This window comes from Melopsittacus undulatus, chromosome 1, assembly GCF_012275295.1.
Source record: "Melopsittacus undulatus isolate bMelUnd1 chromosome 1, bMelUnd1.mat.Z, whole genome shotgun sequence".
Taxonomy (NCBI): Eukaryota; Metazoa; Chordata; class Aves; order Psittaciformes; family Psittaculidae; genus Melopsittacus; species Melopsittacus undulatus.
Genome location: NC_047527.1, coordinates 96,268,385 through 96,295,240, shown reverse-complemented (window position 1 = coordinate 96,295,240; position 26,856 = coordinate 96,268,385). Strand labels below are relative to the sequence as shown.

General features: G+C 40.5%; 1 protein-coding gene across 5 annotated transcripts; it reads right to left on the bottom strand.

Moving 5' to 3' along the window:
• Positions 1-6,155: 6,155 nt before the first annotated feature.
• On the bottom strand, positions 6,156-26,435 carry ADNP2 (ADNP homeobox 2). 5 transcript variants are annotated; one of them, XM_034059972.1, is made up of 6 exons: positions 26,328-26,389; positions 23,585-23,783; positions 21,328-21,488; positions 19,685-19,804; positions 16,507-16,596; positions 6,156-11,444 (listed from the first exon to the last, which is right to left on the bottom strand). In XM_034059972.1, exons 4-6 carry the CDS (start codon positions 19,790-19,792, stop codon positions 8,514-8,516), a joined length of 3,129 nt encoding a protein of 1,042 aa, XP_033915863.1. In that variant the 5' UTR covers positions 19,793-19,804; positions 21,328-21,488; positions 23,585-23,783; positions 26,328-26,389; the 3' UTR covers positions 6,156-8,513. The 5 variants fall into 5 exon arrangements, with proteins under 5 accessions (XP_033915863.1, XP_033915861.1, XP_033915858.1 ...); XM_034059970.1 differs by lacking the exon at positions 23,585-23,783 and having other exon boundaries at positions 26,328-26,435; XM_034059967.1 differs by lacking the exon at positions 26,328-26,389 and having other exon boundaries at positions 21,328-21,836; positions 23,585-23,599.
• Between the last annotated feature and the right edge of the window lie 421 nt (positions 26,436-26,856).

Here is a 26,856-nt window from a genome sequence, read left to right as displayed (position 1 = left end):
ATCCCACTGTGATGTGGGATCCACCAGGCAGGTATTTAACACCTTAGGGAAAAAAAAATGTCACTCAGCTCAGCAAGAAGGTTGAATTTGTCCAGTCCCCACTTGCCGGAATAAAAGTAGCTAAATATCCAGCAGTGCTCTTGACTTGAACAGAAGCTCTGTGTATTACTTGGGGAATGCAAACCAAAATTTAGCAACATTTCTTCTGTGACTGAAGAAAGTTAATTGAAAATATGTTATAAAAATAATACAGAAATCCTCCCCAAAACATGTATGTTTCACAGCTGCAGAATTCTTGCTGGTTTGTCTTCAGTAACTCAAGATTTTTTGTAGACTGTATTAATTTGATGATTTTTTTAACAAAACATCTAGTATGTGCTAAGGGTCTTTTTAGAAATGCTTCTGTGGACTGTTAACAGGACTGAAAGCCATTTATAAGCTGTATGAGGTGTTTGGCTCAGGTTGGTATTTGCTGAAGGCAGTGTACCAGAGTTTCTGAGAAGGAATATAACTTTCCTTAAATTACATACAGAAATAGCTAGGTACAGTGTGGCAAACATTTATTTTGGTAGACTCTGGGGGACATTGTGTCCTTGTGGTTTTAAAACCAAACTGCAACCGTAAGATTAAAAATATAAACACTGTGGCCAGGGTTCCCCACAGAAGTCCCATAGGTGGCATCACAGCATAAGCTTCTGCTTTTAATTTAGCAGGAATGCAACTGTTTGGGGAAGTTTTTTTCCAAACCTAGTGCTTTGCTACAGCTTCAGCTCTGTCTTTTGTGCCACTTCTTTCTCAAAATCAAACCTGCACAGGCCTGACAAGTCTCCCTTGCTTGACACAAATATACTTTCTCCTGCAGACGCCCATAGGGAAGTATTCAGGACTGCCTCAAGAATGTAATTCTCCAGTACCTAAACTAGCTTGTTGCTTTTGAATGCATTTTGAGAAGCATATCTGACATCAAGGACATGTATGGATGTGTTTATTTGTTGGCACGGAAGTCAGCCAAATGCGTACCAGTAATTTTTGTCACGAACCATCTACAAAGTTAACTATGCATTTCAAGAGGCTAATCAGACATAGACACACTCTTCTCAAGGCTCCAATCCTTCTGAGCAAAAAACTGAATCTCTTAAGATTTTTTTTAAGGAACCCCTGGTTGTTAACCATGTGCACAGACATGAAAATATAAATTACAGTAAATTCTGCACTATCGTCTTTAGAAGAGGAAAAACCAGCAAATGAGGAAACCAAGTTATATAGCTGGAGATACCACCAGGAAAGACAAGAGAAGCTAAACCTTGCAGGGTGTTTGATGATGTCGAGAGCTGTTGGACCATTTGTCTATTCATTCAGAAATGACATTACATATTACTGGTATATCAGCATCTGAGTAATAACCACTAGACGTCAGCACCATTTCTTCTCTGGTATCCAGGGGCCTCCCCAAGTGGAGGACTGGGAAGCCTGGTGAGGAGCCAAGGTGCACAGGATCCAGCCCCAGTTCAGAAACTGAACATCCCTGACAGCTGATGACCATCAGGGCACAGTGCCTCTCACTCCAGTGACAGCAATGCTGAACTGTTTGATGCACAGCCACCTGCACACAATGTATGTGATCTGTTGTTGAAAAGAAAAAGGATTAAGTTGAGGTATGGACATTCCTGGGCTGAGCCTCAACTGGATGCCTGACCCCAACCCTTTGCTTCTCCTTCACAGCCCTCTATGAGGTTTCTGGGGCTGCCAGCATTGGCTGCAATGTGAGTGCTTGCCCTGAAACACCCCCCTCCCCCCACTACATGCACATTGAGTCTTGGATTAAAATAGCACCTAGTATAACTTCCACCTGCTCTTCAGCCATGTTCTCCAGAGGTGTCTCCTCTGACCCAACTTCAAGAGGCCTCAGACTGCACACCTCGAGTGTCACAGACTGCAGCTAACAACCTGCACAGACACAGGGTAGGTGAGGCAAAGCAGACTTGTCATGTAAGCACAAATAGTGTATTTTTATTTAGCAGTATGAGGGGAATGCAAGCTTAAAAATTCATCCTTGCAGGGTTTATTGCCCTGCTCAGGGCTTGTCACCAACGCAGTATTTCCAGTACAACTCAATCCTTCTATCCCAGCTGCCTCTGCAAGTCTTTGCCCTTCTAATTCCTTTAAGAATCCACCTCCCACCTACAGAGGGAACAGGGCTGGCCCCAGCAGCTAAACATCTTGTAAGAGTAACATCACTGTAATCAAATGTTTTTATAGCTGCAGATTCCAAAAGAGAACTCTACTTCTCAGCATGATGCAAATACTCCATCTACAGCAAGAAAACCTGGCCAGCAAAAGCAGAAGTAGATCTAACAGTGCTCAGTCACAAAGTAATGCAAAGCAACAGTTTTATGGAAACAACAGGTCTGGCAGAGTTACCACTTCTGCGTGCTCCAAAACCAACCAAAGTGGACACAAAGTGTGAAATCCACAGCAATACTTTCAAGTATTCCTATGAGCGGTTGACCTCACTACCCCAGAGATGCATGTGGCTCAGAGCAACAGAAAACGTGAGAAGCACACAGAAGCATCTGCTGTGGGGAAAATGTAGACTTTTTTTAGTACCTCTTTTTTCTAAGTTCTGTTTTCCCAGGAGCCTTGGGAATATTAAGAGTTCACTGCTCTTGTGGCTGTTCTAGGCCATTCCCTCCTTCCCCAAACTAAAGCGTTCAGAATTGTATGTGCAAATTTTTTTTTAATAATTTTTATTGGAATATTTTTAAGGTTTATATTTAATAAATATTTCACATTTCTTAGAAGCATAATATTTCGGAATAACTCCTATTAGCCTCTAGTCCAAAGTTTCCAATATACCTGATAAAGAACAGAAATGGTCAGAAAAATCTGGTGGCAGAGGTCTCTCTTGCAAGAAGGGCCTGAGAAGACATGGTCTTCTGACAGCCCAAGACCCCTTCGATACATCATCACTGGCTACATCAGCCTCATGCCTCAGAGGGGCTCTGAAGAAGCTCCCCAAGGCATCTAGGGACCCCAGCCCTCTTCACACTCCTCACTTCTGCAGGGACCTGCTTGAACCTGCCTCCAGTCAAGGCCACATCCAGCAAAACCCAGGCCCTTACAAACACACCCCAAAAAGAAAAATCATGTGTGAGGCACAGCCCCCCACCCTCACAGACAGACCTTTCGGAAACTCTCTGGCAGAAGCCATGCCTCACACAGCTTTTATCAGGGAGCTCACTCTCTTCTTCAAAACCACCACAGCAAGTGCCCTGCCCTCATTAGCTGCCCTTTCAGCCTGCTGCCAGGATCCTTCCTCAGAAATGAGCAGGCAATTATCCCTATGGAGACTGCCCAGCACTGTGCTGTGATTGCTACCAGATTTCATACACCTTTCACTAGAACAGGTTTTTCCAAGCCCCATCCAACCTGGCCTTGAACACTGCCAGGGATGGGGCATGCTCTTGCTAGGGCTACCGCCGGCAGCTCTCACCAAAAAACAAGGAGCCAGGTCTGGAGCCCTGTGCAGCCATCCTCTATCAGGAGCAGCCACCTCACACAGTTCCCCTCAGCTGAAGCGCTCGTGTTCACCTCAAAACTGGCTTTTTGTCCAACTGCACTGTTTCCGAATCCCATGGCCCTACCCCTAGCAATGGTTTGGTATGATCAAACACTGAACACGGATGTGGTCACATTCCAGCCTCTGTGCCAAGATTATCATTGGCCTCGAGCAGCAGCAGCCAAGCAGGAAAATTTATGCTGGCTAACCTTTATGCATGTGTGTTTATAAATCATGATGCTGTATTAAGCCCCAACACTCAAGTTCTTCAAATATGATACTGCCTCTTCTCTATGCCAATGCTGCCTGACAGCTTCTCTTCCATTGAGAAGTCTGGTTAATAGATTCACATTTTTCATATAATTTGTAACATTAAGATCACAGTCCCAACAGCTACCTTAAAATGAGTGCTTATTCCAAAATATGCAAGCCAAGACAGAGCAGATTCGTATGTACTGCCTACACTCTGCCTCTGCCAACACACAATGCTACATGCAGGACCATTTCTAACCACAGCCCACCTTACACATCTAGCTTTGTTGAGGACTACAGGAGGCCACTGTAGCACTAATCAGACAGAATTTGAACACATGCATGGTCACACATACAGCAGACTGACAATGCTTTCAAAGGCAACTGTTTTCAAATAAGTAATGCCCTTGCAACCATAATTCTCTGCCCAATTCAGGAGAGGGGACTGTTCCAAGAGCTCTGAAAAGCTTGTAATCCAGTCCTGTCTCTAAGCATAGCATGATGTCAGTTCTATTGCAGATGGATGGTGTAGCATGTATTTGCTACGCATGACTTAATAAATGAAGTCACCATGTCACTTGTCCTACATGACCTAGAAATGATTTCACAATGCATGTTCTGGAAGTAGGTTCTTACGTGCCAAAGGCAGCATCTCACAGAGGCTCCATTAGCATCCTTTCTGCATTTTTTCCAACAGGTGATATTGCTGCCATACCACATGCATAACAGGAAGCTAACAAGCCCAGTCCACAAGAGACAGTATTCCACATGTCATATGTGTTTTCAGATCTGGTACCCAAGTAAAATGAGAACCTGTCCCAACTGCAGCTTGCCTGTCAAGTCAGAACAGCTAAAATAAGATACACAGGCACTAAACTAAAGTGCTAAACTTAAAATGAAACACCACAAAGACCTGCTTTGTTCATAAATACCCCTAATTTATTTTTTTCACGTTTTGCAGAGGAAGGAGTGAAAATTCTTCCAACCCTTAACACAAGCTATGCACATTTTCTGAAGGCTCTCTGGTCTTTTTTTCTCTTGCTACTAGACTGCAATTTTTATCCATGTATCTGTACTTTGCTACTTAGCATTGAGTATCTTTCCTAGAGAAGTGTGTCCACAGTTCAGTTTGACAAACTTATCTTTGAAAATGGCACAGCCAGCTACAGTAGAATTATAGTTTTGTAGAAATATTTGTTGGGATTTGCACACCCAAAATTATATTCAACACCTACTTAAATGCCTCCGAGCTTTCCTGAGCAACTTAGAACAGTGAAGGGAAAAGTCTGATGTGAACTGCAGTGATCTACATAAGCACACAGTACTGAAAACCAATCACAAGGGTGTTTTGGGTTTTGTCATCCTCCGAAACATCAATTCATCGAAGAATATTAATATAACTCCCACCACATAAATATATACAGAATATAACCAAATTACATTATAATCCTTCCTACTATATATTTAAATAATAAACTCCATCACACTATTTCTGAAGCACAATTTTTCTGCTCAAAAACTCAAAACACAACGTATTTCTTAGATGCAGAGACTTCTCCAGATCAACAGATTTCTGAAGTAAAATACATGCAGCTATTTTTAATGATTCCCATAAGGAACAAGTACGTGCTACAATTATCCTGCAAACCAACCAGTATTCCCAACCAGGTTTCTTTTACAGTGGACCAGAGCTTCACTCTTGTCTTTTAAGGACTTACATTCAGAAAGTCTCCTGCAGAGGGCAGCTTCTTTGGTAGACTTGTTTTCCCCAACAGCATGTACCACGTGTGTCAGGCCCTGCCCTTAGAAAAGTACCAGACAGGCATTTACCGCACTGCCCACACACAGCCGTAGACAAGGGGCAGCAGCATCTTTCCAGACTAACACTTCCTAAAGAAGTGACTTCACACATGAGGAGCCTACAAGAAAAGCCTGATGTAGTTAAAGCCACTGATGTAACCTGCCTGTTTTCAGGTTCCTTGGCTTTCCTGAAAACCATAACCATACTATGTGTCAGTCACTATCAGATTCAAAATTCATCTGGTTTTTGTTTATTTCTGCAGTCCTTACTCAGTACGAGCAGAAGGATATAGTGACAGCAAAGACGTAAGAACGCCAGTCTCTACAAAAACATGCAAGTGTCTGTAGAGTTAACAAAAAATATTAATATAAAGTACTAAAGTCTACCTAAAGCATCTGGATCAACGCTTTAAGGTCAGACTTACCTTCTGTGTCTTTTAACAGCTATTTTGCACTGAAAAAGAAACTTTCACATCAAGTTGCCTGAATGTATTAAAGAGGGGGGAGGGGAGCAGTGGGATAGGTAATCATTTACACACACATCTAAGAGAAAGTTAGGAAGTTGGTTTATTCGAACTGTGAAATCAAAGTCCAATAAAGAAAATGCTTAACATCACCACTGGACACTATGCAGGAAAACGCTAGCAAGACTGGACTATTCCCTTGGAGCTCCCAGCATGGATGAACCCTGAAATGACTTCCCAGCTCCCTACTCCAAGCCACATTGCTCTTGAGGTAACAATCTTTAACCATTCACAGCAAGCCTTCCCCTCATGCATACTGCCAAATTCCTCCCTGCCGGAGTTTCACTGATAACCTGCATAAACCACCCAAATGTGGCAGGGTTCACAGTACTGAGGCTTTACAAGTGAAACTGAGTGCCCAGACTTCAGAACTTGTATAGAGCATCCATCCCTGCTCAGTCTTTCAAATGGATTCATGAACTGTGCTACTCCCAAATATCATATATTTTCAATGAGCTATTATTAAGCTAGATCACCACACTGGTTTTTTACTCACAGTCACTCACTGCAGTGAGACATGCAGACATTCCTAGAAATGGTGTCTATGCCTATTCAGCACTGCTATTAAATAACTAGGTTTTTCCAAATAGCAGATTCCCTCAGTTTAAGTAACCATATGTTACATATACATCAAAACTCTCTGAAGTGATCAATATGAAAATATCAAGACTGCATCCAAAATAGAATTTCAAACAGCTTATAGAACCTCAGGTGGGCAGCCACAAATTCTGCTAAAAAATATCATGCCCTTTTAGAAACTGCACCAAAAACATTCTGTGCCTGCTTTAAAAACTACTGCACAGGGCAAAAAGTACACTTACTGCTTAAAAAAATAGAAATAAGCTTGCACATCACTCTTTCCTTGTAACACTGGCACAAGTGAACTGACGGGAGAGCCTGCTCCATTTGTTTTTTTACTTCTGGGAAAGATGGGTGGAGAGAAGGGGATGAACAGTAGGGAAAAATTAATGCATATTTTAAGTTATTATATAACTGGCCAATAATGAATACTGGAGGCACTGTCTGACAAGCAAGATAAAACCAAGCACACCCAGAAAGAACGAACAGTACCAAACAAAGTCTCAATGTGGCCACCAGTACTATAGCTTATTCTTCAACTAAAGTGAACCTTCCCAACAGCTCTTCCATAATCTGTAATAGGGATGGTAACTTACATTGAACAAGCTATTCTATTTGGATTTTATACTATTCTTACGCTCTCTAGAGGACAATAAAGAACAATCACTACGTAACGTCGGTTCAGGTACTCAACAGTTTAAAGTTTTGATGCTACCAATTATCCAGTTGCAGTTTGTACAATTTTCACCTTTTGAGGTCTAATTTCTTGTGGGAGGAGGCACTGCTCAGGGCAGTGCCTCCCCCTACTAACCTCATGCACCAGCTATTTAAAACAAAAATCACATTTTTCACCAAACTTTGGTGATATTTGGATAGGGCTTCTATAGGTAAGTGATGTGTACAAAAGCCATCCATTCCATGTATTAAGAGCAATGACTCCCACCAATGCGGTTTTGCTTTTTGAAAAAGAAAATAAACCAAATGCCACTACTATAACTGCACAAACTTTGAACAGGTATTTAAACAACTAGGCTTCAACACCAATAGAAAACCACATCTGGTTAGCAAGATTTAACAGATAACACACAACCATTTCAAGTCAGTTAATAGTAACACTTCAAAGGGCACCACCAAGTCACTCAATCCCCACCAAATCAGTACTAGTTAGATAATACAAGTCACCAGATTTACCTGGCACAGGTATTTTGGCTGAGGAAAAAAGAAGATTGCCATCTATTTTATTGCTACCAGTGCATCAAGAATTTGAAAAGGCAATGGACGTAAAGGTTACAATCACTTCTTCAGTAGATAAAACAAAAATTGGTTAAAAAAATTAGGAGTTAAACTCACAAATAATCAAATATATGTTTTTTTCACGTAGTTTACCTCAGTATTTTAACCAACATTGTACATTTTATTGTTTAGAAAAGACAAGAACATTGCAGAAAAATAAAATAAAATTTGTTTTCAACAGGACAAATGTTTTACATGGCAGTATAAAAAGTGTAATGAGAGCCTGGAGGGGAAAAAAGGAAACAGGAGAAAAGAAAATAAAAAAACTACTCCAGAAAAAGTACAAAGCTAAAACAAATTCCAGATGTGCAAGTCTGAAGGTTTTAGCTTTTCAAATACACAACTACGTGTGCCTTTCACAGTAAGTCACAACTGAACAAGACTGTACTACTGCACCCTTTAACAGGCCAGTCTGAAAGTCAAAACAAATAATACAATAAATGGCTAAATCAATAAGGATGCAATTATGGGTTCCTTTTAGCTGTTATAAAAGCTTGTTTACATATCTAATGCTTCGTGTCTTTTAGATTCAAACTGTGCTTAAGATTTTTTAGTTCAGACATACTGAAACCCAGCAGCACAGATGGTTTGTGATTATTCATCGCCTTTAAGCATATATTCCTCTTTTTTCCAAAGAATGATGCAACATCAATTTTCCATGCACACAGCAGTGAGGAAAGTAACTCCATCTCTTTCTTAGAAGGATATGGCCTCTTGTTAAAGTAGTCTGTCAAAAACTGCTTTTGAGCCTCATACGAACTGTGATCACTCTGTGTAGGATCTACTGCTAGAAGACGAAGATCCTCACTAGAAGGAAGCTTCTTCATATCAGTCCTGTTACTAATCTTCTGTCTTTTAAAAGGCACTACCCCTGAATTCACTTCTTTTTCTGGAGACAGAGCTATGCCAGTACTTAAGCTCAGAGACTGCTGTTCCTTATTCCTTTGGTCTTCTGCAACAAAGCAGGAATCGAATTGTTTTCTTTTCAGCGTCATAGAATCATGCTTTTCACCATTTACAAGCAGTAGCTCTTTCTTCTCAGTACGCTCAAGCTGCATCTTCACACTTGAGTTGCTGTCTTTGGGAGCACTTCTACAACGGAGCAAATGTACAGCGATAGCTGCTAGGGTCATGTTTCCAGTGTACACACCACAACAGTGGATGCACTTGAAAGCAGGAGTCTTTAAAATAGTATGTACAGTTGGCATTATATGATGCCGCTCTTTCAAATGCCTTTCATAGGTTTCTTTACCAGCAAACGTACCATAGCAAAAGGGACAGGTTAACATTTTTCTCATGCATCTGCCCTGCGTTTCTGCTGTCTGAGCTGTTACTTTGATGTAAACTGGGACAAGTGTCCTTGAATTTAGTCCAGCAAGCACAGCCAAATGTACTTCTCTTTCACCAATGTCTTCTTTTGGTAACACTGTACTGAAATCAAAGTGAGGAAATACAAGGTCACCCTGAGCATCATTACCTAGTTGAAATCCTCTGTTGCTATAATCTGCATGTAACTGCTTTTTCCCATTGTGTGTTGTCTTATTGTGCTCTACAAGGCTTTTTAAGTCATGGAAAGTAACTGTGCAAAACAAGCAAGCTAAACCATGCATCAAGAGATGCTTCATGAGCTCTCCCTCACACAGAAAAGACTTACAAGAGAAACATCGGACCGTCTTTTCTGTCATCCATCTCAGAAAGGGTGCGCAAGCTGCAAGTTTTTCAGGTGCTGGGGTTGTGTCCACTTTTAGTTCACACTGTTTGTGGGCCACCTCCATGTGCACCTGGTAGACATTTGATGGGAAAAGTTCACTGCAAACAGGGCAAGTCTTCCACTGCTTAGCCTGTTTGGTATCCTGACTTGTTCCAAGACCAAGAAGGGAGGCTTGTAATGATATATTCTGAGACGTTAATACCACTGGAGGAGAGGGTACACTAGCCGGTGACTGGGAAAACTGAGTTATTGTCCCAGCCTGCATTAGGTGGAGGGGCACTTGTGGTGGTGTAACAGTTGCTACTCCCCCACCAGGAGGTACAGGCAAAGTAACTGAAACTGGGGAAAGTGTGTATGTAGGTATCCCATTAACCTGCTTACCAGTTGGAATCAACTGCCGAACTATAGAACCTGAAGTCAAAAAAGCTGTATTCTGAGAAACTGCTGGATGAACTGGATGATTTACTGGGATAACTGCTGGGGCAACAGGTTGATTAAGTTGAAAAAAGCCAGGTCTGACATCCTGCCCGACAGGAACAAGCCCAGAAGCAACAGGCTGGTTAAGCTGGAGAACACCTGAAGCAACTGTCTGTGCCACAGGAAGGACCCTGGGACTAATGGGTCTATTCACATTCCCAAACGACTGATTGACAGAGATAACTCCTGGTGCAACTGTCTGATTTACAGGGCTGACAGGCTGAGTAACAGGCAGCGCTCCAGTTGCAAGCGGACCATTTATGGTACCAATGGTTTGATTAACAGGGAAGAGCCCAGGCGTGACAGGTTGATTAAGAGGAAGAACTGAAGGGGCCACAGTCCCCACAGGCTGATTAAGGGGGAGCGTATGGGAAACAATGATAGGCTGGGAAGGTGATGGCTGAATATTCATGCTATTCTGACCTACAAAAAGATTATTAGATACAAGAGCAACATGTGGGGGGGTAACAACTGGAGCAGAAGTTGTATGAGGAAGGCTACCAGAGGCACTTGGAACAGTCAGTGATCCAACTGTGTTCTGAATGGCATTTGGCTGCACCACACTCTGGTTTTGATTATTCTGTGGAAACGCAAGCTGGATGCAAGATGGAGCTGATACAGAACCTGCTGTGGAAGTGGCAGGTGGTGCAGATGGAGAGGTCACTGACATACTCTGGGGAGGCTTTGGAGCAATTTGCATTTGTTTCACAATTTCTGGTTTCTTAATATGCTCTGAAATCACAGACCGAAGTTTGTTCTCCAGGTCTCTGTGTATTTCAGCTGTCAAGACATGATACATTAAAGAATCTTCACTGTTTGCAGAAGCATCACATTTTTTACAGTAGAGCTCAGCAGAATCCCCTTTACTTCCATCAGGTTTCAGGCCAAAATACGTACTGATTAAGTTCTCAAAATGGTTCATCAGCACATGTTTCTTCATATTGTAATACAATGTGTCTGTGAAGTGGCATTTTAGACATGTAAAGTTTATGATGTCACTCCTGAATTGTTTCATGCCATCCAAAATGCTGACTGTGTAGTTCTGTATTCTTTTATTAGATGAATGAAACATCCGGATATGTTTTCCCACTATTTTTGGATCAGAAGCAAATGCACATTTTGGGCAAGGAACCACCAGCTCTTGGTCCATTTCATCCTCATGGTAGCGGTGCAAATGATTCTTGAATGAAGTAAGCAATTTTGATGAGAACTTGCATAAGCTACAGCAGTACGGCTTTGTTCTGTATCTCTGCAAACAAAACAAAAACATCCGCTTAGAAACTGCCACTTGATTCTTAAATCCCTGTTACCTGTTTGAAAGTAAGCCTGCACTATCACCTCTCAAAAATGCCTTCATTGGATGTATAGCATGTATCTTCTCAGTTTCTTCTGTTTCTGAAAAGCAGACTTAAAGATGCCATACTTAAAGGGATAAACATTTGTGCCCTTTTTGCTTCTTTACAATTTATAAAGAAGCCTTAAGTGAGTTCGTTTCTACTCAAGTTCACAAGATGTAATTCTGAAGCCCATTTTTAAAGACAGAAATCACAGAACAAGCTAAGAGTAATTCATATGCCACTTGTAAGCACGAGGTGAAGCCTCGACAATTAGGAATAGTAGCCCTTTAAATATGACACTTTTAAAGCATTACTTAGGTCAGAACCACCTCCTATTTACTGGAGAAAAAGAGAGAAGGGGTGAGAGGTTTTTTGTGTATTTCAATACCCTACTCTTCACTGATAGCTCTCCAAAAGCCACAGAAGATTAACTTTTTCCCCAAACATTCTCTTGGAGCCAGATTAATAATAGAAAGGAATAAAACCCCCTTTTATGATACAGTAACAATGACCTCTTTGTATTATCTCAACATACTGGGCATCCCATCACAGTAATTTCTTTAAGAAATTTCCTCTAGCACATTCACTACAGAACATACAGATTCTTCTCATAAAAATATTTTAATTGTAAAAAACCAAACCTAATTATCTTCCACTAAATAGTGGTTTGTCCCTTGATTACGTATCACTTGACAACATTACTTTTCATATCCATATGAGTATTATTTGCTCTTCCTGCAAAGCTTATAGGTCTATCAACCATTTTTTCTTACTAACTTCCTAAGAAGTTAAGCCTAGCTCCCACCAAAATGTACAGAATCAGTCAAAGCAGCATCCAGGTGACAAACCTGCACTCTGAAACATCTAGTATAATTTGTCTGTTCCTTCAGATGTGTTTTTCACCTCACTGATGTCCCTTAAGAAACACCATCCAAAGGGAACAAGCTGTTCCACCACTACAGCATCTAGCCTAGCTAGATCATCCAAGCACGTTTCAGAGATAACATATGGAGAACTGCAACAAAAATTTGTGCAGTTATTTTTTTGTCATTTCATATAGCCATGAAGCTGTCATCTACTAGCTCCTGATGAAAATCAAAATCTAACCTCCAGATTCAAAAGACTGGGTCAGACAAAGTGGCTGGCTAAGACTGCTGAAGAGTACACTGTGAAACTATCAGTTAATCATCTTCTACTTAACACTCTTTAGCTGTCTGGTCTCAGCTGCTAGTAAACAGCACACAGCAGATTAGAAGAGACTTCAATTTTACGTTTAAAGTATACTAAGCAGAGAAAGGCCGCTGGCATCACTGAACTAAAGAAGCATACAGAGCATTATTATAAGCTGTACCTCATTAGCCTTACTTCTGAAGAAGGCAGGTTGACAGAGCAGTGACTGCTTATTTTCATTTGTTGTCTGAGGCTTAGAAAAGCTCGTATGCTTTTTAAATACTGGACCCATACACCCTTTACTTTCCCCTCCACCCCATCTCTGGATTGGCTCTTTCTGTAGCCATAAACTTATACCATAGTGTAACACACTGGAAGTATTTCTTTACTACCAAGTCTGAACAATGTTGTTAGGTACAGTGTTCTTATTCTTACACAAATAAGCATTGCAGTATATCACTAAGAAACCACCCCAGTACCTGCATATTGTTAAGTCTAGGGGAAATAAAGTTCCATGCCTTCTTAGATAATTTATTTTTTGACAGAGGCAAGAATCATGACACTTTAGGGAAAAGAAAAAAAAAAAAGAAAAAAGGAAAGTCTTGTACCTCAAGTACTATCAAATTAAGACAATTCCTAAAGTCCCATTACTTAACTAAAAAAAAAATAAATCAAACAACAAAAAAAAAATCCCCAAAATTCTGCTTCAACAGAAGTACATGAAAGCCTGCTACTTTCATCTTGTTTCTGTATGAAGGAGAACTCTTCCACACAGACACATTAGAAAATAAGTGTTATTAAAAAATAATTTCATCAGCATGTGCTCATTGCATAGGCTTTAAGCTGTTTTATATGTTTATACGTGCAACTAGAAGCTTCTCAGCTTTATAGATGATTTATCAGAATTCCAGGCCACCTAGAAAACAAAGGCAGCATCTTGGAGATTGACCAACACAACCCTAAACTGTACAAATGGAATTCAAAAAAGGATTATTAGAGGCATTTAGGAAAACTTGATGAGTCCCACTCCAAAGAACATACCCCATAATGCAGCAACACTTTCCGTTGTAGAGTCTCACATTCCTCACAACCTAGAGACAAGCAGAAAGACACAACAGCCTCCAAAAATTGGAAGTTCTTCTATAATTATTAATGTCTCCCTAAAACCAGTACTAATGGTAAAACCACCAATTCATCTAAATAAACATCATCTCCAGCCTACTGAGCTTCCAATGTAGTTCAAACAACTTATTTTCCCCTATGGCAACAACTTCTAGAACATCCTCAAGGACCAACTTCTTTCTTTCCAAATCTAAGCAGCATGATGCCAAGATACATGAGATAAATGTCAAGGAACCACGGCTGTTTAAAGAAAATAGACAGGAACAACTTTAGTATCAACAAGACATAGCATGGCAGATCTGTTCCACAGCAACAAATTAAAAACACCACACTGAAGTTCACCATCAGAAAGATTCCAATCTTGGTTTTTTGGACAGATACAGATACTACTGGTCATGCTGATTAGCTGACTCAGGATCTGTATTTCTCTGTCGTGATTTAAGCCCAGCCAGTAACTCACAACCACACAGATGCTCACTCACACCCCCTCTTTATCTCACCCCACTCCCCGAGGGATGGAGAGAACTGAAAGAATATAAACCCCACAGGTTGAGGTAAGAACAGTCCAGTAACTGAAGTATAATACAAACCCACTACTTCCACTAATAAGGGGAGAGAATATAAAACTAAAAGGGGAAAGGGGAAAAAAACAAAAACAAACAAAAAAAACAATACACAGCAGTGATGCACAATACAAGTGCTCACCACCCACCGACCGATACCCAGACCAACCTGAGCAGCAACCTGGGCCTTCCAGGTAACTCCCCCCGTTTATATACTGGGCATGACGTGCTGTCATATGGAATACCCCTTTGGCTAGTTTGGGTCAGGTGTCCTGTCTCTGCTCCCTTGTGGCTTCTTGTGTGTCTCCGCACTGGCAGAGTGTGAGAGCCAGAAAAGTCCTTGACAGAGGTAAGCACTACTTAGCAACAACAAAGACATCGGTGTGTTATCAGCACTGTTCTCAGCCTAAAGCCAAAAACACAGCACTGCACCAGCTACTAAGAAGGAGAAAAATAACTATTACAGCTGAACCCAGGACATCCTCTCTTCTTGTAATAGATCAGGTCTCTCTACCTGGTTTTTCTCCAGACAACAGGGATGAAAGATTCCCTCTCTAGTGCAAGAATTTTAGTTCTTTTCTATTTTCAATGAAATGGCTATTTTTTTTCCTAAAGGACTGTGAAAAAAAAAAACAAACAAAAAACCCCACACACAAAAAAACAAACAAACAAAAAAAGAACCCAAACAAAACCACACCACCCAAAGCCCAACTTTTTTTTTAGACAGGAAGCTTCATTTTCTCTGTCTTCATCCTCCTCTTCCCTGTTTTGTGTCTGGGGAAGACATGGAACCTATCCTGCTCATCCAACACAGGTCTCCAAACACTATATATTTCTCTGTTCACTGACTAAGGAAAAAGGCAAAAAAAGAATCAGCAAGGCTAGAGCTCATAAAATATGCTGACTGGAGCGAAGACACCTGATAGAAGGAGACATTTTCCATGTGCATAAAAAAGAAATAAAAAGGGGGGAGGGAACCAGTATAACCATTAATGTTCAGCTAAACTAAAGGTAGTCTTGACTGAAGGTAACTGTAAGCCTTATCTGAAGTGACACTAAGAAGCTAGTGCTTGGGTCTCTACAGACCCAAACAAGTCACATTTGACTCTCATCCACAAATTCATGTGAACAGATGAATGAATCTTAAATGTGTGAAACCAAGTTCAGGAAAGGAGAACTAGGAGACAGAGGACAAAGGTCCTAAAGGGAGGGAAGAGTTGCTTTCTACTAAATGACAGATTGACAAAGACTGAATGGCTCTGTCTGGTCAGCCTATATGTTGAGGGCATATATATACAACTATTGCATGTGGCAGCCTCTGCTTGTTTCAAAGATGATCTAGCCAGATTTAAAAAACAAAAATGAACAGCCCAAAAACCCTGACAAACAGCCACCACACTGTTCTAAACCATTAACTTTGGATTCAGGATGAAAACTACAGACCCACTGCTCTTTACATGCTGTTGATGGGCCTTTTTCATGGAAGCAATCAGGAGCCCCAAGACTCTTCAGCAAAACTGAGAAAAGACTACCTTTTCTTCTGGATATATTCTTATGCCCTACATAGTACCTTAGAAACTTGCCAGAATGTAACATTATATTGGTTTGTTCATCTCAACCCTGCCTTTCTTGCAGATACTAGGTTCACACAAGATTCCAGCCACAGAGAACTAAAAGCTTTTTCACATACACTGATCTAACTGGAGCATGTTTTCTACTGCAATCTATCCCTAGCCACTTTCAGCTTAATCCACTTAAGTCTATGCAACCATATTTGCACCCTTCCAAAGAAACAAGAAATATGTTGTATACAAGAGCATGTTAGGACTACACATCAGAATAGGCTAAAAAGGCAGAACATTAGTGTGACATCATACTCAATATTGAATGCTGCATCCTTAAAGCAAAAGGTATACAGAGTCCTTATAACCAGATGCATTACAGAGAAGAATACAGAAGAAATGGAAGATTATTCCTAATACTACTTTGAAAATAGATGTTAAAGCTGCACTTTTTACCATAAGAAGGTGTATTTTAACTTTTCCAGGACTTCTGAAAGTGACAAAATTCAGCAACTCCATATACACATTTACCCAGAATCTCTAACACAACTACATACCTTCCTTTTGCCCACAGACTCCCAAAGAGAGACATCACTCCATGAAGTGTTACAAAAGTGTTTTTCACCTGGGTCAAAACTTTTAAGATTCTGAAAGAGAAAAAGAAAACAAGAAATAATCCGCTGTTGCAGTGTGTTCTGAATACTAAAACAGTCTCAATACAAAGCAAGGAAAAAGAAAAAAGGAAAACCCACAGAAAAAAGCAGATGAATGCCAAGTCCATATGGTATTTGGATACAGACCCCAAAATTCAGTTCTAAGAAATTGCTACTTTAATCCCTTTTTCATTTATTTTACCTCAAATACTTGTTTATGACTGCCTTGTAATCTAGTAGGAATTCTGAACACTTCATACTTACTGAAAATGTAGGAGTGAAAATATTTACACTTTAATTCCATTGCTTCTAGCCAAGTTCACAGTGAACACGAAAGGTACTTTCTCCCTCTGCTTTCCTCCTCCTGCATCTGTAACCCTTCACCATTTACTTCAATTTATTAACTTACCACCAAAGTTTACTTTGCAACAGGGTTTAGCATTAAACCTTCACAGCATTGCCCTGTTTTTAACTTAGGAAAACAAAAAGCAGCAGTATTTTTCTCAACCTGTAAAAGTAACAGTATTATTGTATCTGGAACAACCGTGTCAGGGAAAACAACTTTCCTTATAGCATTCTTATAATCAATCCCATCAGAGAGGTTTATGACCCTCAAGTCAAAGCCAGCTACCACCCTAAAAATCTTCAGTTCCTCTCCAATTTTCTGAAGCCCACATATATACAAACACAAACTTAACGAAAAAAAAATAACTACATTCCTGTTTGCTAGGCATTTCTGAAGAACCTAGGCTTCAGAAGACCCCTTCCATTCTAACCAGCAATCCCTTCTATTCTAATCAACAGCTAAGCACTGAATAAGCCATCTATCTGCCTTTCAGCCAAACCTTCTTAAAGACAGAAAAACACCTTAGAAAGAACGCCTGCATGGAACAAGAGAAAGCTGTCAGCCTCAGAAAACATGATGCTTCTCTTACATATGTTTGATAGAGAAAACATATGAAGAGACTTAAGATTTACTAACAATTCTTCAGCCAAACACACTGGGGAGTGAATTACAGTTATAAAAGTTTTCTGGAAGTTTATAGCCTACCCCAAAAATGTTCTGCTTTTGTATTAAAATGATCACCATTTTCCAGAATAAAAAGATAAAATGCTTAGAGCTTAAATGAAGACTTAAAGATTACAATATGTTAAAGAAGCTAAAATGGTTTACTACAGGAAAGCCTCTGACATTACAAAGTCCTTAAGAGTAATTGCAGAATCAAACTAGTAAAGTAGCCCAGAAGCTCACGTTTTCTTCCTAGCAGAGACAAATGAAGAACTTTTAGCCTAAAAGCTAAACCATTCAGTCTCCAAGCAACAGAGATACTAATTGAATGTGAAATTCCTTCACCTCCTTCATAAACTACTGTCCATTATCATAGCTTACTAGAACAGGTTAAGACCAATTTTAAGACCAGATGGCAGGTCAAGTCTGTATCACATAATTTCCTACCATTTCCCAAGTTGTCCAGCCTCCTCACACAAGAATGTCCAGAAATCAATCCTAATACTGGGGACGGGAGATGACAAGGAGGACATTCGTCTTAACATACTTCTCACCTATTAAGACACCACACACCCTGTTCTACCGAAAAGAAATACCATCGTCATACGAGCCAACTACAAATCAAGTTCTAAAAACCATTCTTCTTGCTACTAAAGTTCTACCAAAACCAGCCACAGATTATCTGAAAGAAACAAACTGAAGTTATGAACTTGGTTGAGGGAGAATTATTTGCAAAAAAAAATAAAATAAATAAAACTGTATCTTTTTTAGCCTGTATCTCACAGAACTTTTGCCAGGTTTGCTGGGGTTACCACCGCCATTTATTAAAAGTGAAACACCACCAAATAAACACACACCACCACCACCACCCAGAGAAAAAAAAAAAAACAAAAAAACCAAAAAAACACTTTATTCCTCATTCACCATTAAAACCCATACTACAATCAAAAAGTTAAACTGCAGTCAATTTCATAGCAAAAAAACAGCACCATCAACACACTTCTACTTCCAAGGGTCAACACAGAAGAGCTTCTTAGAGGTTTAATTACAAAACAATAATATATAATACAATTAAAACAGTATGAAAATTGAAATTATTAGACAAATACACTTTTCCCTCAGCTCTTATGACATATTTAGATATATCAAATATTTTTAAATGCAATTGCCAAAAACGATCCAGAACTAGTTATGCATGTAGATCTTAATCATTTACATAGTTTCAGAAAAAACACCATATAAGACACAACAGCACTCCCACAGAGTTAACTTGGTTTAGTACCATCATCCAGAGTTAATCCAAATCCTTGATTCAATGTAAAGACATACGCACACTAAACTGCCAAAAAAAACCCCAAAAACAACTGTGGACCAGCTGGCTGAAATACACTGTGTAGTCATTGAGTTGCATTACTGTGTTTGCACTTTTTCTGGTATTAGTCTTGCCAACCTGATGGTGTGAATCTATCCTGCTTGTTCCACAGTACTTCCTCCTGAAAGGGGCAACAACAGTACTAGGTCTTCTTGATCACTCCAGTGCACTTGCATATACATTTTAAAAATGCAGAACTGAATACAACTCAGACAAGTTTCATACTTTCCCCTGAACATAAAGCTTAAAGGCCTGCAATGAGAATACTGGGTGTAACTGCTTGTTTGTTTTCAGAAATACTGAAAATCTGTATATCCTTCAGAGGTTTGCCCTTGATGTGTCAGGATATCCCTGACTAGTCAAGTCTTCATCTCTTATGATTTTAAAAGAATGCAAAGGAAGTTGCTGTGAAATAATATTTTGTTAGTCTGCAGTGCTTTTCCTAAAGCTGTACTGTTTCCTTTTGCTGAAGAATACTTTAATACTAGCATCACCATCTATAACATACCTTGTTCCAAAACTGAGTTTCTGTCAACATTATGTACTAAAACAGTAAATTCTGTCCTTGGCATATGAGAGTCAGTCATGAGTAATCCTTCAAGTAAAGATCCCGACCATAAATATCTATGCGAGATACACACAATATACACACAAAAAGTGAAATATGTTTCAGATTGGTTTCATTATTTCAAATGCTTTACCTTCAACAATTCCCTGCAGCTGTCAAGCCCAAGATCCACAAGTATGCCTTTCACCTTTTTTCGAGCCTTCCTAATATTATCAAGATTTTGAACAGGAATTTGAAACATTTTGCACTTTTCCTGAAAAAGAAATTAAAAAAAAAAAATGGAATGGAATATTTGAACATAGACACTTGCATTTAACAGTATTAATGTCTTAAAATATGAAAATGCAAAAGCCTTAAGCCAAAGAACTGGTCTCATTAATATTTCCCAGTAGAGAAGTTGCTTCCTTTTAAAGGAAACAGAATATTATTTGGGGAGGAGAGGGAAGAGGATCCTTTACATTTCTTCTATCTAAACAAAATCACAAGTTTTTCTTCCGGATTTCTTTGTGTCTATATTGAAGCTATTCCATGTTTTGTCTTTTTTTTGTAAGAGAATATGAACACCAGTTACTATCAGCTCATTTAGGAAGGAGGAATTCAGCACCTTTCACCTTGAACATTAGTGTCAAGATGAAAGCTCCTTTCATAATCTGATTTGTAGTCAGGTATATACATACTTAAAATATAACTGATGACAAAACGCAGATTTCCTGCAGACAGGAAATTTATGCTATTAAAATTTTTTATGCTGGACCTTGTCATAAAACAAGGTACTACAATATTAATGCAGTAGAAATTAAATGTATGGCACTGATAGCCAATTACACTGAGTGCAGGACAAATTTCTACTACACTCACATACTTTTAGGTCTCCTCTATCACCTTCTCCTACTCCAGAATTTCGATTTCTAACCTACCATACTCCCTCCAGAAAACTGGAGTCCAGCTTACAGAGAGACAGATTATCTGCTACGGGTCATCTATCTGAAGGGCTGTGCACAGCATGGTTGCCCATTTGTCTAGAACATAACCACCAGGAAGGGTCTAGCACTTCCACAACAGCTAGTCTTTCATCACTCCCCACGCAGCTGGGCTATGGATGCATCAGTTGCTTATCTTCAGCTCTCAGTACATCGTAAAGTATTCCCATGGATTAGTTTATCTTTAGCTCCCAGCACGTTATAAGGTACATTCTTGGGCTTAGAAGCATGTGCCTTTATCACCTCTTACCTATATTACAGTACAATGCATTTTAGACTGAGATTTAAGAAACTTAATTCGGCACAAAATGCAAAGGAACTACTCTACTGAAAATGGTCAGTTAGAGCTTTGCAGGTATTTCTTTGTTCTTAGTTAGCTGGACCTAACAGAGTTTAAAAGATCTCAGGCCTTATTGCTAAACAATTCACCCATTCAAGACAAGTTTTAGCAAGAGAAAGAAAATAAAAATAAAAAATCCCAAACAGTATGCAGACCTTGATGGTCCTTAAATGTCTTAAAAAGCTATACTTAAAAAAAAAGGAAAAAATCAGTGTTAATATTAAATCCTTGCATTAAAATGCAAGACTTTCTTGTAAACAGTCGCAAAAAAAAACCTCCTGTGTAAGACAGGATCTACAAGCAGAGCCTTACCAAAAGCAAATACCAAAAAAAAAAAACATAAACAAACCCCCACTTTTTCTACTCTGTATGTCATCATTCAACAAAACAAAAAGAACAAACCTTATGTAAAAACATGCAATTGAGTGTTTTTTAATTGAAATTCAAATAACTCACATGCTATTATCCTCTTCTTCTCCCCCCAGAGGAAAGCTATGCAGAAAGAAATGGAGAGGGAACCCCATTTGACAGATGCTAGTCTTGTTTTCTAATGGTTTTTATCCCTAAGAAGTCTGGAAGACATTCTGATACCACTGGGGTAGGTGTGGAACAGGAACCTAGACAGAATGGAGTAAATCAGAGTAAACAATCTGACACTATTGAAATCCAAGGAGTGAAATTAAGCTGTAAAATCTTCTTTTTAAAGTGAAGTCGACTGGGAATTTGTATAGTCTCCGGTTAAAGCTTTATGATCAGTCCTTCTATGATAACAGGTTATGTGCACCAACCCTATGGCCCACTGAAGGTAACAAAAGAGCTGACAGGATGTCACCATGCTCAGATCAGCCAAAAGGATATGTGGTTCAGTATGTTAGGCTCCACTGGAAACACTTCCTCCATCTCAGTCCTTTAACTGATACATTGAGGCTATCGAAGACAGGAAGCAGACATTTCTTGAGGCATGTCTATCTCATAAAAAAAGAAACATTAGTCTACAAAGGTGGTATAGTAATGCAACATCCATGTATCTCAAGTTTTCTTAACCAGCAATCTTTCTGAAATGGAAAGCATTAATCAAAATGAGAAATAATACATATTCAATTTTTCATATAGTTCATCTTCAATCCATAAGTATGTGTACTTCTGTATCATGTGCAACATTATTCAGTTGGTACTTCCACAAACTGTTCTGGAGCAAGACTCTATGTTACTCATCTAACATTCTGTATCAATTAGACCAGCAACACCCCATCACAAAGGTCACTGAAATTTCATCATTCTAAGCTTATTTCCTGAAGATGCCAGTTTAACTCCCTGATTACCATAGAGTTTATTATCCATACTTGTTTAGTGCTTATTTATTTCTCTTGCATTTTGCACATTATTCAAGCTTTGGATTGCACTGTTTTCATGCATAACTAAAGTCAATCTTTTGTTGGTATGCATCCCATTCTTAACCAGCAAATTCAGTATGAAGGCATTACAGTAAAATTAAACCTGAGCTACTCTAGCACCCAAGAGTCTTGATCTTTCCACTATGTTGGCTACCTAAAAGACAAATTTATCTTAAGCTACTTTTAGTTTCATGGAGGTACTTCTGCATGCACAGAACAAAGGCAAGTTAGTATCAAAACTTGTAGCAGTTGATGCCCCAAACTCAATTCTAAAAAGGTCATTCAACCCTTGCTTGGGCATTTTATCCATCAGTTTATTGCTGCATTTACAGTTCATTTAGATAGCACCTCTGCAATGATACAGCAAACTTGAGTTCTATACAACACTAAAGGTTCCCTTCATGTCTACAACACCTGCATTCCATATAGCACCCAACTACATTCAGCTTTTCCACGAAGATCACAAATGCAACTCTACCAGTAGTATTACAGTATTTTAATACTAATCTAAACAACAAGGTAGCAGTCTGAACAGTACCTTACTAGCCAAAGACAAATACTTCTACTTTGCCAAGTAACTACACTTGACTATAATATCTCTGCATTAAAAAAAAAAAAACAAAAATACTAACATTTCATCTCTTCAAAGTGAGAAGTCCCATAAAATAGTTCCTTTTTGCTTTCCTTTTAGCCTACTTCTTAGAACAATACTGATTCACCTTGGAAGGGAACTCAAGAAGGCACCTATTGCAGTCTCCTAGTCAAAGCAGGCTCTGCAACAAACTGAAAACCTCCATAGACAGAGCTATGACAGCCTCTCTGGGCAACTTTTCACTTACAGACTGCAGTAACAGCAAAAGGTTTTTTCTTTACAGTACCATTAGCATTCCTAAGGAAACATATGAAATAGAATTAAATATGAAGCTGGTATGGACCTGGAGCAGGGTAGATGCACAGATGTGCTTTCCACATGCACGCATTTATGTCCTGCAAAATCCATTAGTAAACAAGATAATCGGGTATTTCTAGAGATTTCGTGAGAACAGGCAATTAGAGAGAAATCTTATTAGAAGGTCCACAGAGAAAAAGGCTGCAATGTAACCCTTTTAGAGACCAGACAATCCACACAGAAGCCAGATCTCCAGATGTGTTCCTAGGAAGCTGGCCTTCACTAGGCCATTGCTCACAGAATCACTTGTAGTAGGGAAATTATGAAAGGCTTGTGAAACTTTGTCCTTTCATATTTAGTAATGCTTTAGAAATTCAATCATTCTTGTTTTGTTTTCTGATAAGCTTACAAGCCCTCCAAGAAGTCATACCTGGACATCTGCTCAACCGTGTTATTACACAGGTGGTTGGTTCCATTCCCTGGACTGTGACTTCTGAAAGAGACCTAACCGGATTTACGGGCATGTTGGCACCATCAAAGCTTATCCAGCTTTTGGAGGGAGAGGGAAGAAACATACATAGTTGCCTATCAATATCTCTAGGTGTTTTAACAGCACTGACATTCTATTCCTGGAAAGAAAAAGAGTCACTTGGTTAGAATGGATATTATCCTTACTATTTCATTTACTGTCAATTATATTACACTAATAAAACTTACTGGGAGTAGTTCTGGTCAACAAAATAACTCTACCTTATCTTGACAGAAAACCCAGGGTATAAAAAAAAATGAATAAACAAGTTTTTTTGGTGCAACTAAACTGAAAGCTTTTGGGAGACTCAAATTACAGATCTCTTATAGTCACAATAATTCTGCTCTTTCTTAGCTAGAAATCACATACCTGTTAAAACAGGCATTTAATCCAACATAAAAGATGGCCATCATTCGGTAGCTGCTAACAGAGTAAAATGCATTAAGGTATGTGATTACATGGATAAAAATATTGTGCAAAAATACCGTGCATCAACCTGCATCTTACTTAAAATGTCCAGTTGAAACAAACTTAATCACTACATGGTTTAAACCACTGTTGTGGTTTAAATAGCTATTGTGACGCTTCATTAACACACAATCAAGCCTCCATTATCCAAGACTAGATAGAAGAAAGGGCTATAATACCATTCAAATTCATGGAGCCTTCCTAGAGCACAGTGACTCATAGGAGAGCTAGACTCCCTTAGGGATCATCATCAGCCTGAAACTGAACCCAGCAAGACCCAAGGTCACTCTATAACTTAAGCACCTACATGGAGCCTACTCGAATGAGCAGGAGAGCCATACACCAACCCAAGCAACTTTAGGGAGAAGTACAACTGCATTTGTACTGCATTAGTCAGCCGATACGACCCAAAGACATTCCACATAGATGCACAGAACAGTCTACAGCACAGATAACCCACAATCTGAAATTCAGCAAGGGGACAACTGAAAAAACATAAAGCTACAGGTGTCATCAGAAAGATTTGTTTAAACACAAGTCAGCTTTTCCAGCATTCAGTAAAACTTAATGTAAACCAAGGAGTTCCCAGTGGGAGAGCATAAAGAACTATGAAACTGTTTCTGTGCTCTTTATTGTGTCTGAAGATTTGCTATATCTTCAGGGAGGGTTGTTGTTTTTTTGTACAAAACTTTAATAAAATTTCATTAATAAAATGAACTGTGAGAACTCCAGTTTTTATTACAGCTTATAATACAGCATATTTATAACATACATGGTTAAATATTGCTCTAAAGAAAATCCCTTTTCTTGTTCAAAATCACTAAAAATATCACTAAGATTTCTAGAATATAGACTGGACTGGAGATCCCAAGACTGAATCTTTCCCTTGTATTTTAAGTATTTAAAACTTTAAGGGGCTCACATATGTTCTTTTTAAATTATAGAACACAGTTAAGGAAAACAACCAGTTCTCCCCAAATAGTTTACTGGTCATAGTTTTCTCAGTTGAAAGGGAGCTGTTCATAATTTTGACAGTACAGTACTATGAACCATTGCAGCAAAAGTATCTATTCCATTTACAATGCAGGACCAAAAGAACTTCCCACTGCTTGCTCTCAAGTGCAAGGCAAATGTATTCAAATGGCTTTAATGATTTGCATTATACAGGATATGTCTGCTTATTCATAAACATTTGATTTTTATTTATGTATTGCTGAAGTACCACTAGAATATGTAATGCAATTTTGCATTCCATTAACATTTTAGTTCTAGCTCTGCATGCAGACTATTCCCGTGCACCTTACAGTTTTCCATAAATTGTTTCAAACAATCCTATTGTCTAAAATCAAGACTTTTTATGCACAGACTTTGAGACAACTTGTCAAGTTGCCTCCTTACACGCTCCATTGCCTAAGTATTGACAGAAATTAGAAGAATAAAAAAAAGTTATTCAAACAAACTGTTCAGTAAACAGCACTCAAAGCAGAGACAACTCCCTGTTGGACTTGTCTCATTAGGCTAATTTCTACTTCCGACCACGGGCATACCCGGAAGTCCCTCCCCTGCTCGTGTGCGCTGCGGGCCGGGAAGGGGGATTATTCCCACTGAAGCCCACGAGGGCCGCCTTGAAGAGAACAGGGCGCACACTGCCGTACTTTTAGCAAGGATAGTTAAGGCCGGCACACCCCGCCGGCCACCGCCGCACAGGAAGATGAAGCTGGGCGCCCACAGCTCTGCCCCATCCGCGCCCCTTTAGCCAGCCGCAACGCACACCCCGGCGGTACTCGCAGTGCAGCTGACACCCCGGGGCCGACACCTGCGGGACGCCTGGAGCCATCCTGCTACCGCATGGGCTTCAGCATAGATGCCTCCGGCACTCCCAGGTGCCTCCCGGGCAGGGAGACAGAGGATCTCCAGCGCTGAGAAGGTGCAACACACCCTGGCAGCGACCAGTCCCGACGGCTCGGCATCCCGGCTCCCAGCGAGGCGAGATCTGGGATCTGAGCGCCTTGCCAAGGCGCGCTAAAGCCGCTGCTAACCGATAGCCGCCAGCACTGCGGCTCGCACCCGCTGGTGTGGCCGTTCCGCCCACGCCGGGCACCTCCCGCCCCGCCTCCCCCGCACCTTTCGGGGCGGGTCGCCTGCGGGCGCAGCCGGCTCACCCCACTGCACCTACCCAGCTAGGCTGCAGGGGGCGCCCGCTGCCGCTCTCACTGCCGCCGCCGCCGTCGCCGCCTGGGGGGTCGCGGTCCCGCGCTGCAGCCTCCACCTCCCGCTCCTCACAGCGCCGGCCCCGCCGCCGGCTCGGCCGCCCCGCTGCGCCCCTCCCTTGCCGTGCCCGGTGCCCCGCCCCGCGGCTCCTCCTCCTCCGCCTGCTGCTTGTCGCGCTCTACTCCGCGCGCCCCGAGGGTGGCTGCGGCGGCACCAGCATCGCCGGAGTCTGGGCCTAACGTTGGCTCAAACCCCACGAACGGCACCCGCCACCCCGCTCCCGCCCTTCAGCCTCCACCCGCTCCTCATCAAGAGCCAGAAAGAGAAAATGGCGCTCGATTTATCCCAGGAAGTGACGTAGAGGCTCATTTGCATGACGTCCAATGGGAAGAGATATGGGTCAGTGCTCCCATTGGCTCCCCGGAGGGAAATGGGCGGAGCCTCATGTGGGAGGGGCTCACCTGCTTTCCTGCCACCTGCCCCTCCCGCTTTCG

Bases quoted from the DNA above. Each gene is read 5' to 3' on its own strand.
- ADNP2 (XM_034059970.1), bottom strand. From the start codon at position 19,792: ATGTTTCAAATTCCTGTTCAAAATCTTGATAATATTAGGAAGGCTCGA. The intron at 16,597-19,684 runs GTAAAGCATTTG...TTTCTCTTTCAG, and splicing joins GCTGCAGGGAATTGTTGAAG to AATCTTAAAAGTTTTGACCC. The intron at 11,445-16,506 runs GTATGTAGTTGT...TTTTGTTTGCAG, and splicing joins AGTCTGTGGGCAAAAGGAAG to AGATACAGAACAAAGCCGTA.